This window comes from Numenius arquata, chromosome 25, assembly GCF_964106895.1.
Source record: "Numenius arquata chromosome 25, bNumArq3.hap1.1, whole genome shotgun sequence".
NCBI lineage: Eukaryota > Metazoa > Chordata > Aves > Charadriiformes > Scolopacidae > Numenius > Numenius arquata.
The window spans coordinates 1,293,880-1,310,626 of NC_133600.1; the positions used below are offsets into that span (position 1 = coordinate 1,293,880).

The 16,747-nt window shown below is 53.6% G+C and overlaps 1 protein-coding gene across 8 annotated transcripts in view; it reads right to left on the reverse strand.

The window, feature by feature from the left end:
* The window catches only part of TCF3 (transcription factor 3), an 84,546-nt gene extending 68,006 nt beyond the window's left edge, over nt 1–16,540 (reverse strand). For all 8 annotated transcript variants that reach the window (XM_074163974.1, XM_074163973.1, XM_074163969.1 and 5 more), the window contains exons 1-3: nt 16,315–16,540; nt 13,825–13,920; nt 6,877–6,949 (exon numbers count right to left, since the gene is read on the reverse strand). In XM_074163974.1, the coding sequence (XP_074020075.1) occupies nt 6,877–6,949; nt 13,825–13,899 (148 nt within the window). In that variant the 5' untranslated portion in view covers nt 13,900–13,920; nt 16,315–16,540. The remainder of the gene's footprint in view (nt 1–6,876; nt 6,950–13,824; nt 13,921–16,314) is intronic.
* Nucleotides 16,541–16,747: the final 207 nt, after the last annotated feature.

Here is a 16,747-nt window from a genome sequence, read left to right on the forward strand (position 1 = left end):
TGCAATTAATAGGCAAACCAGCCCCTCTTATTAAAAGGAAAGCAGGTGCTCGAGCTCGTACACGTTCTTTTGAAACACAGAAGGTTCGCTCCGAGCCCAGCTTCACGTCAGCCTTAATCCAGGCACGGCACGTGATTTTTACATAAGATACGCTGCTCTGGTCACAGCCCCTCGAGCAGGCACGGCCACACCAGCACCCAACTGCCTCCTCGAGGGAAGGAAAAAGCTCTGCCGGCAGGAGGAGGCTTGTACTGCTTTAGCTCTTCTGGCAGAGTCAGAACTGTGTGCTTAAACAAGGTCTGTGTCAAATTTGCAGTTTCCAAACAAAAGCTGTCACTTATCTCAGTGCAGCTCCGGCTCTGGCACCCCCGTGCTCTTTCCTAGTTCAAAATCTCAAATCCAGCCAGGAAGCCTCTTCCCCAGGGTGGGAGAACAGCAAAAAAACCCACACCAAAACCCCCAAAACCTCTCAGTTTTCACCCCCTGGAGTTAAACACACACCAAGAGAGGGACGGGGTTATATCTGCCTGTCCCCAGCCGCTGGAGAAGCACCGAGCTCCTGGCAGAGCATCCCCAGCAGCACCATCACCCTTTTCCTGCTCTTCCCACGCTCGCTCCTCCCGTGTCCTTCAGAGACCGGCCATGCCTCGGGCAGGACACCCTCGCCCTCAGCCTTGCCGGAAAATTCAAGGAAAAAAAAGTAAATTTGAAGAGAGAGAGAAAGGAAGACCTTCACGTTTCCCCCTCACTGCAAGGGTGCAAGAGGAACAGCCACCCAGGTGGGGAAGCCCTGGGAGCAGGAACACGGGGATCAGGGATGTAACCAGGCTGTGACGCTGCATTAATGGAGACAGGCGTGAAGATCTTCCCCTGCCATTTGTTCCCCTCTGCTTGCGATTTCCTGCCCACCCCCATTCCCTGCCCCCAGCCTTTGGGCACTCCAAGCCTTTTCTTCCAAACCCTGCTTTCTGTATCCTGGTTAGCGGGACCCATCCCACGGCAAAAACAGGGAGCAGAAAGGGTAGGTCAGATCTCAGGAAGAACTTCTTTGCTGTGAGGGTGGTGAGAGCCTGGCCCAGGTTGCCCAGAGAAGCTGTGGCTGCCCCATCCCTGGAGGGGTTCAAGGCCAGGTTGGAGGGGGCTTGGAGCAACCTGGTCTGGTGGGAGGTGTCCCTGCCCAGGGCAGGGGGTGGCACTGGGTGGGCTTTAAGGTCCCTTCCAACCCAAACCATTCCCTGATCCTATGAAGAACAGGAGCTTCCTGAAGGCAGAGACTAAAACAAAGCAGGAAGCCGTTTAACACACCTGACGAGCACGTGGGAGACACCTCCACTGAAAGTCTTCCAGGCTCTTACTGGCAGGGCTGGGGCTCGGCCCCACGGTACCCTCCGCTCCGGCAGCATCCTCCCACACCCCGGGCACGGGTTCTGCTGGCGGCAGGAATGGAAATGCCGGAGCAGCCGAGGGCTACAGGGACCATCTCCTTCCAGGCCAACCCCACCTCTCAGCTTTGCAAGCTTGACTTTCCCATGGATAGACTTTTTTTTTTTTTTTTTAACCTTTGATAATGGCTAAAAAGCAATTTTTCCTTTGAAAGAAATGGTCACGCCAGCGGGCGGGCGAGTAAATTTTTCTGCTTTGACTTTTTTGTTGTGGTGGCTTTGTGTTTAGTGACAGTTTTGCAAGCCTGCTGTATGGGCACGGTCGCAACCGCAACATAAACAAGCAGCCTGAAGTTATGTACTTTAATGGAAAGTGCCAGTTTTAAATATCAAGTCACATATTGCGCACCTCATGTCTGCCTTCCATCATCTATCAAAATAGCAAGCAAAGCCCATCACTCCCACTTCGGCATAAGCAAAACATGTGGGAACTAGAGGCAGGGAGTAGGAAAACGTGATACATCCTTACTAATAAAAGCTCCTGTTTTCCTCACTATGGTAAATAGTTGCGAATGCTATTCCGCAGCCTCAGACTCGATTGCTGACAGCGTGGCAACAGAAAGGCCGCGCTTAGTTCTTCCTAACTCTTTAACTTTGATGTTTTTACCAAAAAAATCCCCCAGTTGGGTGCTCTGCAAGCGAAGGGGAGCCCAGCTCCCGGCCGGGGCACCGACCCCCCTCCTCGCCCGGGAGCTTCCCGACGCGGGTCTGCACGCACACACGGAATCATTAAATCTTCAAACAGCTCACCCGTAGCACCAATTAAAGAGACAACCTCATCTTTCAGAGAATTTATTACTTTCAGTGCTGTTGCCACAGGTATCCAAGTTTGAAGGGTGTTTAAAGCGGGCTTTCAAAGGGGATACAGACTCACCTACCTCCAGGGAGAATGCATTTACTTTGTTCACTAGACTATAACTTAAAATTTGTTACATGCACCAGCTTGTAACCCTTTGAAAAGCTCCCCGCTCAGCCAGCTTCAAATGTATTTTATAAACTTGCCCCGATCAAAGCAATTCCCTCGACAATGAGCCTCATCTCACCATCTCGCTCCCGAAGAAAAAGCAGCGAACAAATTTTGGGGGTGGAAATCACAGCACGGAGCGGGAGGGGACTCTCCCTTCCAAACCCACCTGAGCGAGGGAGCTCCCTCCTTCAGCACAAAGCAAGAAGGAAAAGATATTTAACTGTGAATTCACTTACTCACAAGGGAAGGAGAGGGGTGAAAAAAAAAAAGCTATTTTTTTTTAGCAGAGCTTTTATTTAAGTCGCAAGAAGAATTATCTGCCAGCAGGAGACCTCCTGGGACACAAACCTGGTGTCCTGCAGGGATGTGCAGGGGAGACGGTGGGACACTCTCTGGATTAACCGGGGATGCAAAGTGCTGCTCAGGACCTGTGGCACCTCGCACATCCCTGTCCCTCGTTGTCCCCCCCCTTGCCCCGCAGAGCCCCGGCTCGGCTGCCGGAGCAAAGGCACGAGAACCCGGCAGCCAAGAGGCCACAGCGATTGCCACGGCCGGGCTGGGGCCAGACAATGAAAACTTCTTCGCCTCCTGCCACACTCCTACTGTCTTAATGTCAATTCAAAATGGTTATTTCCATGTGAAATTTCGCACGCGCGGTTTCCTGCTAGAGGCACAATTTAATTAAACGCGCTGGGAGGGAGCTCGTTTCTGATCAGATTAGTCATTTATGAACTATGACATGGGGGGGAGGGGGGGGGACACACACGGTTTTAAATGTTTTGCTACTGCAAATAATAAACAAACAGTTTGGCGAGGGGAGGACGAAACAGCAGCCTTCTAGGAGCGGGACAATAGGCGTACGCCGAGCGTCCCGGCTAAAATAAAACCCCAGCGGCAAATGACACGGCTCACGCTGGAAAACACTGTTTGCAGCCCAAAGCCCCAGGAAGACCAACTTCCCCGCGGTGACCTATATGTGCTATAAATGCTGCAGACAGGGGCTGCCTGACGTAAGCTCCATCCTAGTGGCAATTGTTGGGTTTCGCCTTGCCAAGAAAACGCAAAGCGGAGGTGCTGAATTGTCCATGCGGCGGGGTAGCTAAACCAGTTCCTCCCCGGTGCATTTAAGGACAGAAACGAGGGAAACAGCGGCAGAGCTTAAAATAAAACCGGGAGACAAATATAAAAGCAAAGGGATCTCAAAGCTGGAGGGCTTGCATTAACACTTTGAATTTTCCTGGCCTCGGAGAGGGAAACGGGGCCACCCGCACGAGCGCCAGCAGCTTGGCCAGGGCAATTATTAATTGGGATTTGAAAAGGATTTGAATTCGGGGCAATTTTATCACTGTGTGATTTTTCTAGGAGCGCTGTTCCAAATGACTGCGCTACCTTATTTACCAGCTGGATTCTGGAAGCAAGAATCTCGTCTTGGCAAGTGGGGCACCCTGGCTGGGAGTCAGCGGGGTCACGGCTCCCTTGGCTCCCCATCTCCACCGGGGAGGGAAGAGCCGGGAGCTCACAGCTCCTCCAGAGGCGAAAAAAAATAAAGGCTACAACCTGCCCCAGGATTTCCCCAAGGAGGAGGGAGATGAAAAGTGGGAAGCCACAAATTCACATGTCCAAGGGTGGGCAGAAGCACGAAACCCCAATTTTTTTGGCACATCTGGTTATTATCTTGGGGTTACTACAAATAACCCCAAATAATGGGATATTGGTGCCATGGTGGTCACTAATGAGTGAAGAATCAGTGTCCGCTTCTCCTTTCCAGGCTGTGCTGTCTTTATCAGGGGTAGGGGACTCCGATTGAACAGAAGGGTTTGAAAAACACAAGCCCCATTAAAGAAGAAGCCCTCCTTGTGTTCCTCCAAGGGAAGGAGATTTAGGGAGCTAATCTCCAGGTCCAGATTACAGCATGGCTGCAAGACGCCCTGCTCCCTCAGCAAGTCCAGGTCCTCAAATCCAAGGACCATCTGCTCTCCCCACTCTGACCACATCAGGGTTGGGGACGATTCGACTTCAAATCAAATTTGGAGCCGGATGGCTGGCTATGCCTTTGGGGATGAACCAGTATCTGATTGTACCTTGCCGTCAATTAGTGAATTAAGCTAAACCAACATCAACAAACTATGAAAACAACCACCGGCCGCTATCTGGGACCTCATTTAGACACCTTGGATCCTTCTAACGGAAGCAGTGCACCCCTGTCCATGGCACATCTCCTTAATGTCTTACTGCAGTTATTCATCCCACCAGCAGAAATCAATCCTCGAGCATTTGGGAGCAGAGAGAAGTCACAAAGACAAGACACAAACCAAAAAATGCCCCTCCCGCTCTCCACCGGTGACACCGAGGATGACTGGCTGAGGGATAACTGGAGGAAGAGGCTTCCCCGAAACCAAGCCCTGAGCCGCGTTTCCAACCTGCGATGCCGAAAGACGAAGGGAAGAAAGGACAAAAGAGTCACCGCAGAGCCCCGAGCCCGGGACAGCAGCGATTGTGCAACCGCCGCCAGTGCCGTTGTATAACATCAGTCCTCTGTTTTCATGAACTGCTCACAGCCAGGCTCGAAAAGCAGCAGCCCAGAGGAAGGGTGGTGTCAACATTACCTTTCACTCACCCGAAAGAAGAGATGGAGGCCGGGGGGGGAGGGGGTAGAGAATAAAAGGTTTTGGTGTTGTTTTGGCTGTTTGCTCAGCCAGGCAGAGGGGGGTCCGGTGGTGGCACGGGATGAGCTGCAGAGCCCGGCTCCAGCCTCCCCTTGCTGGCCAGCACTGCAAACCCCGCAGCCAAGCCAGCCTCTGAGCAGGAAACGAGTTAATGTGAGCTTGCTCCATTACTGTGCTCTCACCAGCGTGTAGCGCGTCTTCGGCAGATTATTTTAACAGCAGAAGTCGCACACAGGAACACTCGCTGGAGAGATCAGCTTCCATCTGGGTTAACCCGAGAGTCTTCTCCCCTCAAATTTCCTCCAGCGCCCACTCAACAGCTTCCCTCCCTGTAAAAATGTTTGCTCAAAACCATCTTGACGTGCAGCTCAGCAGTCCCATCTGAAAGCATCAAGCTTCCCTGGCCAAAAAGGGCAGGAGCAGAGCAGAGGACATCCCTCCCGTCTTGCTTCTGCCCCACAGCACGCACCAGCATCGATGGGGAGGGCATCAATGGGGACAACATCCCCATCCCTGGAGGGGTTCAAGGCCAGGTTGGAGGGGGCTTGGAGCAACCTGGTCTGGTGGGAGGTGTCCCTGCTCATGGTAGGGGGTGGCACTGGGTGGACTTTAAGGTCCCTTCCAACCCAAACTGTTCCATGATTCTCTGATCAAAGCTGTGATCCAGAAATCCCATCCCAGTCCCCGGGATGCCGCCCCGTGTCAGTGCACAGACATTCCACCTGGCCAGGAGTTTCCCTGGACAGCCCGAGCCAGCCCAGTGTAGAGAAGGTCGAGTTTTAACCATCCACAAAGCATCAGCGTGTTTCAGCAAGAAGGACAAATTAACTGAACTTCCTGCATGCCAAGGGCCGCAGCGAGCCCTGCACAGAGCGGCTTCCCCGGGCATCAAACGCCTGGCACGGCACCGCGCCGTCCGCCCAGCCGGGGAATTCTCTGCTTCAGCCTCAAATTAACCAGCGCCGCGTTTCCCAACCCGACATGAAAAGCTTCACGCCCTTCAGAGAGTCTCCTATCGCAGCCGCATCGCCAGCCCTGGCCATCCTCTCCGCAGGTGCCCTGCTCCCAAAGCCCTTTGATCTTGGCACCCTGGCCCCTCCTCGGCAGCTGGGCCGGCGGGGATGGACACGGCCACCCGGCACTTCTGGGGAGCAGGGCTGGCACTGGGGACGCTGTGACAAGGCGGGACAGGCGAGGCTCTGCCCGACAGCACCCCAAAACCACAGCGGGGACCAGCTCGGAGGACGGGGAACCGGCTCCAGCCACCCCTCCTGCCGCCTCCCCAGAGGCATCTGGTCAGGAGGTGTCTCCCGAGGAACACCCAGATGCCACCCAACAGCAGGGAGCTGCTGGAGGGGCTGAACGGAGCAAACACCCAAACTGCACCGAAGTCTCCCTGTCCCAGGAATTAACCACCACCACCGTGTCTTCTCGGTGACGTACAGCAGGTCTCCCGAGGCGTACGTCTGCAGACACGCGTTCCTCTAAGCAGCTTAAGAGCAGAGCGCTGGCTGTCTGCTCTCGGGCTGCTTCAGTCCGAGCGACGAGACAACAACCTTTAGCTCAGGTGGTGACTTCTTAATTGCAGACAGATCAGCAAGAGCCGCTTCGAGCACCCGGAGACACATGGAGCAACAAGAAAACCATCCAGAGAAATAGTAGCAGGCCACCACCAGAAAAATACATAACACAAAACGACAGAAACCCCTCCTTCGGGATTTCTGGAAGCAAACAGATTTATTGCAAGAAACATAACAGTGTTAAAAAAAAGGAAAAAAAAAAAAAATCAAGATGACTGTACCTGATCCTCCAAACTGAGTGCTCGCTAGGGTCGTGGGTCTGTTTTTTCCATTAGCCACTGGCAGGGGAAACATCTAGAAAAACAAGAAGATGAGAGAGAAGGGAAGAGAGAAGAGATTTCAGTATGTTAGTTTTACTGTGCTGCTGCAAAGGGGGTCAGTTGGGCAGGCGGGGGGGGAGGAAAGGGGGAAGAGAAACACTTTATTGATGCAAAAAACTTTCCTCGTGTCCCTGCTCCATAGATCAGCTGCGGGAGGGACAGGAGCAGCGCAGCTGTGCGCTAATATACACACACATTCCGACCTGCATAAACTCCTCCTGTGTACACAGCGCGGCTGGTTCCTTACGTGCAACTGAAAACCGTCCAAAAAGCATCTTTGCTGTGGTCAAACCCAGCAGTTTCTCCCCAAACTTATTCACCAAAGCCCAGGCTAGAGCGTGCCCGTGGGGCCACGGAGAAAGGCTGGCTCCATTCATAAAAAGCTATCAGGGCAACGACAGCGTCCAGCAAAGCTGGTTTTACCCCTCAGCGCCCCAGCACCCGCGGCGGTGCGGGTGTCACCCCGTGTCCCCCGCGGGCACGGGCAAAGGTGACAGAGCCGCACGCCCCGGCGATGCTGGCCCTCGGCAGCTTTCGGAGGGATGAGTCCTCGGCCTCGGCGAGCAGCCCCGGGGCCGGCGGGAGAAGCCACGCCAAGGGCAGAGGTATTTAACTCACAATTAGAAAAATTAACGGCTTTTACAGTATCGGTCATTCTGGCTACTCGTTTGCTGTAACCTCTGCAGCTTCGGTGTCACAACTAATCTCCTGCCAGGGAGCTTCCTCAAAAATACTGCAGACCTCGCCAGCTAACCTGTATAAATATTTTTAATATAAGTTGGGAGGGTTTCAGAAGCTGTTATTTAAAAATTTATATGCACCTGCGTGCAGCAGAAAAAAAAAAACTAATTCTTATCCACACAAACGGAGCTCCAGCCAATAAAACAACTGGTGGGAAAACGCTTAGTGAATTAACATTTTAATATCCTTTTACTACTCAAGATACTTTCACCACCAAGTCATTTGAATTTTTATTATTTTTAGCTTCGCAGTGTCTGAGTAAGTCAAAAAGTTTAATGCTTTGAAGATTAAACAATGTAATGGCACAAGAGCCTACAGAAACGCGGCGTTTCATGCCCTGACATAGCTGATGTCTGGCTGTGGTCAGAAACATTCCTCTGTACGAAACCGTCTGCCCAGCTTTGTTTTCACAAACGCTGGGGAGGAAAATAAAAAAAAAAAAAAAAAATAAAGAACACCACAGTTAAATGTGGTAGAGATGCAAAGAGAGCAGTTAAGAAACCAACTGCCATTCAAAAAAAAAAAAAAAAAGAACACAAATTTGGGATCATATATATGTATGCACACACGCACATCCTCTAGATGTTATATATATATATATATATGGATTTAAATCAAGGTGTAAACAGTGTTTAAGGACGTAGCCCCCGCGTGTGGACAACCACTGCCCCGTCACCCTGCTCTCCCGACACCCTCCTGGCACCGAGGGGACATTGCTGCCCACCCGTTCCAGGGGCACTGGGGGTGGACCAGCAGCCCCCCCAATAAAATACGCCTTGTTTCCTCAGGAAGTCAAGCTAGAAAACAACAACAAGCCTTGAGGCCACCGAAGCCTTGCAGAGCCTACCTTCCTCTGCCACGCTACAGGGCTTTCCTGCCCCCCCCCCCCCCCTTCCCCTTCCCCTTCCCCTCAGGGCAGCGATGTTTTCTGCAAAATTACTGAAAAATGGAATTTACGTGGCGGATCCTGGCCGGTCTGTGCTTGCTCCCTCCTCTCTGGGTAGGGAAGAAGATGAAGCGAAGCGGTTAGAAACCCCCTTTCCAAGGGGCAAGAGGCAGCTCTGGGTGTGTGAGCTGGGGGGGGGGGGGGGGGATGGGACGCATGAACATAATGGTACTGAGCAAAATGCAACCAAAAAAAAAAAAAGCAAAGAACATAAGAAAAAAAAAAAGCACTGCTGGCTCTTTTGCACGAGCGTTTCTGCTTCGTACTTGCTGATGCTGAAAAACCCAAGGTCTGAGCAGCAAACAGGAGCGGAGAAAATGAACAGCCTTGTTCCATTGTGCAACCAGCGCTTTCCACTTCTGTAAAAGAGGTGGGGTGTCCCCGTCCCCCCCCCCCCGTCCCCCCTCCTCCCCGACAGCGGCAATCCCCAGCACGCCCCCGCACCCCCGGGGATGCCCTCCCCACCGCCAAGAGAGACTCGGAGACTGATGCAACACCTCCCTGCTCTCCATCCCCGAGGATTTATGGAGCCCAGGACTCCTTTCCGCACCCAGGCAGGTGGGATGCTAAAAGAGGGGGATGCCGGAGAGGGGGGGAACCCCGGGTTACCCCTCAACACAGGCTCCAAAACACCCAGCGCTTGCAAAGGAAGTGTTTTGGGGTGGGTGTTTTTTTTTTTTTCTTTCTTTTTTTTTTTTTTTTTTTCTTGCTGCCAGCTTGTTTTTCCACCGTGATGTGGGCTGAAGGCGGCCGGGTCCGGTGCCTCGAGGAGCCCGGCGCAAGTCATACGTGAAGTGCCGGCTGCCTGCGCTGGCGTCTGTCACTCACCGGCAAAGTTCACCCACCCACTGCAAATTTCCTTTCTGCTTTTAAACGCTGCTTTAAAAATAAACGGGGAGGGGGAGGGAGGAGATGAACCAGAGCTGGCACATACTGGAGGGACCCGGGCAGCGAGAGGGGACACCGAGGGCATCATCTGAGGAACCGTAATCGGGTCATTACTTGGCCTTTGTTGGATTTGAATAATGTAGATTTAAACGGTTATGTAAAATCCCCCATCTTAAGTCACTGTATTTGGTTTCTCAAGTCCTACCTCCAGCCTCCTGTAGCCTCGGAGCTCGATTTCCAGGCCCCCCCCCCCCCCAAAGAATTTATTCTCCATTTCTCCCCAGGTTAAAAGATGCAAATCCAGCACAGGGGAAGAACCAAACATCCGCGAAGTTCTGGCTAAGAGACCCCACGCTTCCAACAGCGAACTCGTGAGCAAGAAAAGGAATTTGCCAGACACGAGTTAACAATATCGAGCAGCATTTCATTTACTGTGGACTTCTACCAGTGCATCAGTGTTTTTAAATTAAATAGCTGTTTTCACTTCCTCCGCTCTCCCACCTTACGAACTCCAGGCTGAACCAACCTCAGGCCTGAACTCAAAACCCAAAATCTATTTTGCAGCGTGGAAAGTATCCAGCCGCTAATTCGGGGAGAAGAGGGAATCCGACTCAATAAACATCGCCAGCAGGATATTTTAGACGTGCTTGTTTAAGACAGACCTTCCTGACCGCGGCCCCAAACGTCCACCGTGGCGTCAAGTCAAACTTTACAACTGCTTCACCCTGAACAAAAGCGAGCGGTTTATCATGGAAGTGCAGGCGCTGGGCCTTGGCCGGAGCAGGGAACGGCTTCAGCATCCCCCGGCCTGGCAGGAGGAGCCCTCTCCAGCCCCGCTTGCCGGGAACGGGTTGGCTTTTGCCCCCCGTTCGATGGCTGGAGCCACCGGGGCTGGCACGCAGTCGCCTGCCGAGAAATGAGGCGGCAGGTCCTGTGTGACTGCTCAAGCCCCTGCCCACCCCGCGACGTCTCAGCGAGCTGGAAACCCACCCTGACAACCAGCATCCCCGCAGCATATGGTTAATACTCTGCTAATAATCATGGCTGTTAACAGCATCTCGCTTCTGCCAGGGACCCAGGCTGGCACGCAGCCGCCTGCCTCTATCGAGCTTGGCAGGCGCGCTCCGCGGCACCGACACCCTCGTTCCCCATTCCCGCTGATCCATCCCGGCTCTCCCGGTACAGCCCGGCCGGGATACCTGCCCACACGGCTGAGATGCCACCCGGGATGACCACAGCGAGTCCTCGCGGCCAAGCATCTCCCGCCGTACGCAGCCCGTGCCCGTCAAAGCCTGACAACCCCAAGCCAAGGGCTAACGCGCCCAAACCCAAGCCGAATAAATAAGGTGAAGCCGACAAACTCCAATCTATCAGCAGGATGCTTTCTGGAAAGCTCTCCTCCTGATTCGCCAGCCTGTCCTGGACTCCTGCCAGGGAGCGGTGGTGAAAGAAAGCTCACAAATTACCTGTACTTTGGGGCAATTATAACAGGCAATTTGTCGAGAGGCAGAGAGAACACGCGGCCGCGCACACCCCAACGCAGCCATCGCAACCCATCGCCGGGGGTTTGGCTCTGGCTTACTTGGATGCACGTTACAGATTCCTTTGATTTTCGCCTTTATTGGCAAAATCACATCGGCACAAAGCTTTGGGCGAGCGCTTCGCAGCTCAATAACTACCCGATGTCTTTATTTAATAAAGAAGGCACAAGTCTCTCTTTTCAGGACTGTCAGCCCAATTTATAGCATCTCGCACAACCTGCCATTTACTGACCCCACGAACTCACGTCTGACCGCACAACCCCGTTAGGGATGGACCTTAAAATTGTCCCACTGGGCAGCAAAACACAGCACAGAGCTGGACCAGGGGCTGTCAGGGTTGAACATATTTTCCCTAGAAAAAAAGGAATCCAAATACTGATCTGAAACAAACGCTTCCAGCGGCTCCGAATCTCTCTCTCTGCTCTTCCCTCCCATCTACTCTCCTGGAGAGGATTAGCAGACCAATGCTTCTGCTCATTCAAAGAAAAATATAAATATATTTTAAAAAAAGCTGTGGTGGTCAAAAAACCTGCATCCCAATGACACAGAGAGAGCAACCCACAGGGCAGCCCCTCCGACAGACCCACGCTGTACACAAGCGGCCCCCGATGCCAGGGAGAAGACCATCTACCAGCCAGGAAGGTTCCCATTTCAACGACTCATCCTTCAGGAGAGATGTTCGTCTTCCCTTTTATGCAAACTCCGGCGAAGGGTGTGCGTGTGCGGAGATGAGGGTTTGTGAAACAGCTCTGGCTCGGATCCAGACTGCGTCGGAACCCATCGGCCAACTTATCCTGGAGGGAACGTCTTCGAGTCATTCGCTGGCAAATGACATTTGCAGGCCCTGATCCTGCAGAGCAGCCGCCCCCGGTGCCGCTGCTGAAACACGGGAGCCTCACACCAACACGTTCTGGCCGTTCCCAGGTTTACGCCAGCGTAAGAGCATTGGAATTGAACCCAAATTCAACCGTTCGGTGTAGAGTAACCTCCAAGAACTGAAAAATTCGTGTATAGAGGGAACAGGTCAGGACCCCTCCAGGGAATACAGTACTGAGCATGCAAATGAGGATGGTTCGTTAAATTTGAAAATAAAGTCTTGGGTTGTTTTTTTTTTTTTTAAAGCTTTAAAGGGTGAGTGGAATTTGATTTTTTTTTTCCCCCCAATGGGGGAGAAAAAAAGCAAAGGGAGAGCCACCGCAGCCCTGGCCAGGGAGCAGATTATGGGTTACCGACCCAAAACCCAGCAGGAGATGGAAAGCTCCGATGTCAAGACGGCTCAAAGACGCCGACCCACAGGACCTCCGAGGTGAGAGAGGGACAAACGACCGCGCACTGCCCCCCAGCAAGCCCTGTGTTTGTACACACCCCGTCCCTGCACTCCCTCTACCAACTGCAAACATCCTACTGTAAAAATACATCACTGGCAATTTAATGGAACCGGGCTCCCAACAGAAGCATGAAACTGGGAGAACTGGGCTTCTCCTCCTGCAGGAAAATTGCTCTTCAGGGGACTGAGAGACCCCCCCACACTAACCCAGAGCCCTGCCGGGACAACTACAAGGCCCAGCTGCATAAAAAGTTTTATTTCCCATTGCTAAACCTCAGCGCTCGGGTGCAGAAGAGCGTCCGAACCTCAGCACTTCCCTCCCCCCCCGGCACCAGGACAGTGGGTGCCGCTGGTTCCGCCACCGCTTGTCCCCACCTTCCTTCTCCAAGGGGCAGGACGATCAGCCCAGCGGGTGACCCAGGACAGCCCTGACACTCACAGAGTGGTTTCTTTCTATCTTCGCGGCGCGTTTGCTTATCTAAAAAGCAAGATGCACGCTCCAAGGGCCACGAGGGCGCAGAGCGCGGCAGAGGAACCCAACAGCAAGTTATTTTCTTTTGAAGCCCAGCTCTCCCCTCCCCAAGTCGCCTGCCAACACCAGCCTGCACCGGGTGGCACGTCACCGAGCCCGGACGGACACGCCGGGGACTAACCCTCGCTCTGCTACGGCTAGAAGGGATTTCTCCTCCCTGCGGGCTGCGCACACCCTTCTGGGGGAACTCTTAGGTCCCGTTTTCTTGGAAAATAAACGGCTCCTAAAGGCAGCGAAAGGTTTCCAGGATACAGAAGAGCAGAGCTTGGGGAACACAAGTGTCCAACTCCTGCAAAAGTAAGGCGCCGGAGAGCTTGGACCCGTGTCAAACCGTGACAAAATAACCTGTGGGAGCAAAAGTTGAATAGCCTGGATCTGGGGAGAGGAGAAAAGCCTGATGAATCGGCGCTACTGAGGTTACATCTTCGCACGGCTCCAGAAAGAGTCGGCCCAGCCCCTTTCGCGCTGAGCATTTAAACAGAGAACACACAACCCCGTTACATTCCCCCAGAATTTCCCATCCGAAACATAAAAAAACCCCCCAACCCACCTCTCTGCGAGGAAACAAAATACGTTTGAGGGGAAGAGAAGGGGAGTGGGGGGGGCCGGGGGGGAAGGAGAGGAGGGGCCGAGGCTTTGCTTTAACTTGAAAATAAACAAGTCGCAGCACATGTGCACGCACACAAACACGGCACATCTGAAACCCATCATGTCCAATTTACAGGCTCACATTTCCTCCCTTCTGCAGCTCCGAAACACAAGGAAAAGCCCCCCCCCCCCCAACCCCCAACCCCCACCCCATCCACCCCCACCCCCCCAACTCGGGACCCTGCAGGCCCCCCCTTAGCCCCCCTCCCCAGCGGCGCTGCCTTACCATGCTGAAGTCCAGCAGGTCACTGAGCTCTTTGTCTGTCCCAACTGCAGCCATTCTCTGCTGCTGCTGATTCATACTCCCCCAGCCTGGGCAGTCCTGGAGAGAGCCAGGGGGAGGGGAGAGGAAAAAAAAAAAAAGGAGGAAAAAAAAAAAAAAAAAAAAAAAAAAAGAGATATTTTAATGACTAGAGCAAACTACCCACCCCATTGATGAATATTTTAAAAAGCCAGAGCGAGAGAAAGGGGCGAGAAAAAGAAAAAACACCCTTTGCGGCGTCTCCAGCATCCAACTCCTCAGCCGGGAGCACAGTCGGAGTCCTCACATCGCACCCCGAGGCAGGAACAAGCGCTCTATTGACCAGACACACTCGTATGTTAGTTTTTTGCTGCCAATTCCACTAGTTCAGGCCAATTCTGTTCCTGGCGTGTGGCGAATGAAGCAAAAAAAAAAAAAAAAAAAAAAAGAAAAAAAGGGGGGGGAAAAAAAAAAAAGTCAACTCATTTATCAAAGGGTTCAGGCAAGTTATCACTCAGGCGCTTGTCTGGCTCGGCTCGCCCCCTCTCCGTCCCCCACGCTCACTCCCCGCAGGAGGCTCTCTTGTCCTTGCCTAGTTTTGTTTAAAAAAAAAAAAGAAAAAAAAAATTAAAAAAAAAAAAAAAAAGAAGGTCTGATCATCCGCCTCCCTCTTTCCTTCGGGCTGCAGAGCACCTGCAGCTGCTTTTTTTCCTCTTTTTTTTTTTTTTTTTTTTTTTTTTAATCAAGGGGTTGGGGATGCCCAGCCAGGCCGGTGAGAACCAAACCTCTCCCCTCCCCAAAAGGGACTAGGAAAAAAAAAAAAAATACATAAAAAAAAAAAAATAAAATAAAAAATATCGGTTTCGGAGGGTTTTGCAAAAATAAAGCCCTCCGGGCAATCTTGCGAGAGAGGTAAATATTATTCTTCCGAATTTTACAGACTTTTTTTTAATTTTTTTTTTTTTTTTAAAGGGAGATTGATCTTTTTGGCCAGCTCCCTACGATAGAAAAATATTTCTTTGGGAGGGAGGAAGAGAGAGGTCTGGGATGAGATAAAAGATTCCTTTTTTGGGGCTTTTTTTTTTTTTTTTTTTTAGGAACTCATTCATGGTTACAAAGGGCAGCTGGCCAATAAATTTAACTCATTAATCATAAGGGTAAAAAAAAAAAAAAAAAAAGAAAAGGAAAAAAAAAAAAAAAGCAAGCAAACTCCATGCGATCCCGAGTGTTTGGAGGCTGCGCCGCCTCAGCCACCACATCTCAATGAAGTTTAGTTTTATTAAAACAAAACAAAACACAACGCTGAAATCAGCCCAATCCGTAAAAACCCTTCGCCGCTATAAAAAAAAAAAAAAAACAGCCAGGGGAATTTTTATTTTTATTTTTTTTTTAATTTTTTTTTTTTTTTGCCCCTTTTTCTTTTCTTTCAAAAGACTTTAAGTGTCATCGCTGCATCTGGTCAGGATTTTTTTTTGTTTGTTTGTTTGTTTGTTTTTAAAGCAACTTTCTCAACCTACTGCCTCCGCTCCGGTGGGACCGAGCTCGTCCCCGTTACACCCCGGAGAAACCCCCTCCGGGGGAAGGGGGACAAGTGACCCCCACCCCCCCAAAACCGCGGACACCTCCACCAATACACCCCAAATTCACTCCGGGCTTTTATTTTTACTCCCCCCCCCCCAGCTTCTATTTTTGGCCCGGACGGGTTTATATCCCCCCCCCCCAAAAACACCCCGCCACAAAGGCCGGGCACAACCCGCCCCGTCGGGCCGGGCCGGGCCTGGGGGGGGGGCCCGTCGGTGCCGGGCTAACGCGCAGCAGATGTCCGCCTCTCCCCCCCGTCCCGCTCGGGTTTCCTCCGGCGCCGGAGCCACCTTCTCCCGGACAAAGGCTCGGGGCCGCCCCCGGGGCTGCTCCGGCTCCGGCTCCCGGTGCGGCCTGCCCAGCCCGGGACAAGGCCTCGCCCGACCGGGGAGTCCCGCAAACGGGCTGCCCCCACCTCCCGCGGCGCTGGGAAGGGGGGGGTCGCTGCCCCACGGACACCGCGGGCTGCCCTCCCTCCCCCCGCCAAGAGGGGCGGGAGGCGACCGAACCCGCCCCCCCCCCCCCCCCGGGGTCCCCCAACTTCTGGAGCGCCCCGAGCCGGGAAGAGGCACCGGGGGGGGGGGGGGGGGGGAAACGGAGGGAAGGAGGGGGGCGACCGGGGGAAGGAGGGGACCGGTTGAAGTTGGCGACGGGACCGTCCCCCCCAACCCCCCCCCCCGCCCCGGCAAACTTTACCGGGGACAATAGCACCGAGACGGGGGGGGGGGACGGACGGACGGACGACCCTTGAAGTCCCCGGGGCCGCGCCAGCCCCTCCAGCCCCCGCAGCACCGGCGGCAGCGCGTCCGTATTTCCTTATTTCCTTTCTTTTTATTTTTTTTTTTAATATTTTTTTATTATTATTATTATTATTATTCCTTATTTTTGTTTTACCTGTTCCGGGGCAGGCGCGCACCCCCCGTGCGTGCGCGGGGGAGGGGGAAGCGCATGAAGGTCCCGCGGGCGCGGAGGGGCCGGGAGCGGCGGGAGCGGGCGGCGGCCGCGGCGCCCAGGGCCGGCGGCGGCGGCGGCGGCGCCTATTGTTCTCGCGCCGCCGGCGGATACAATGCAGCCAAAGCGGGCGCGATCGGCCCCGCACCGGGCGGCGCGTGCGCCCCGGCGGCCCGCCCCGGCCCCTGCCCCGCCTCCTTTAACGCCGCCGCCGCTGCCGCCGCCGCTCCGCCTCCTCCTCCTCCTCCTCCTCCCGCCGCCGCCGCCGCCGCCGCTGCTGCGCCCGCCCGCCCCGCGGCCCCCGCATGCTTCCCCCCGCGGCGGCGGCGCCGCCAGACGCGCCCCCCTCCCCTCCCCTCACGCCCCCGTCGCCTCG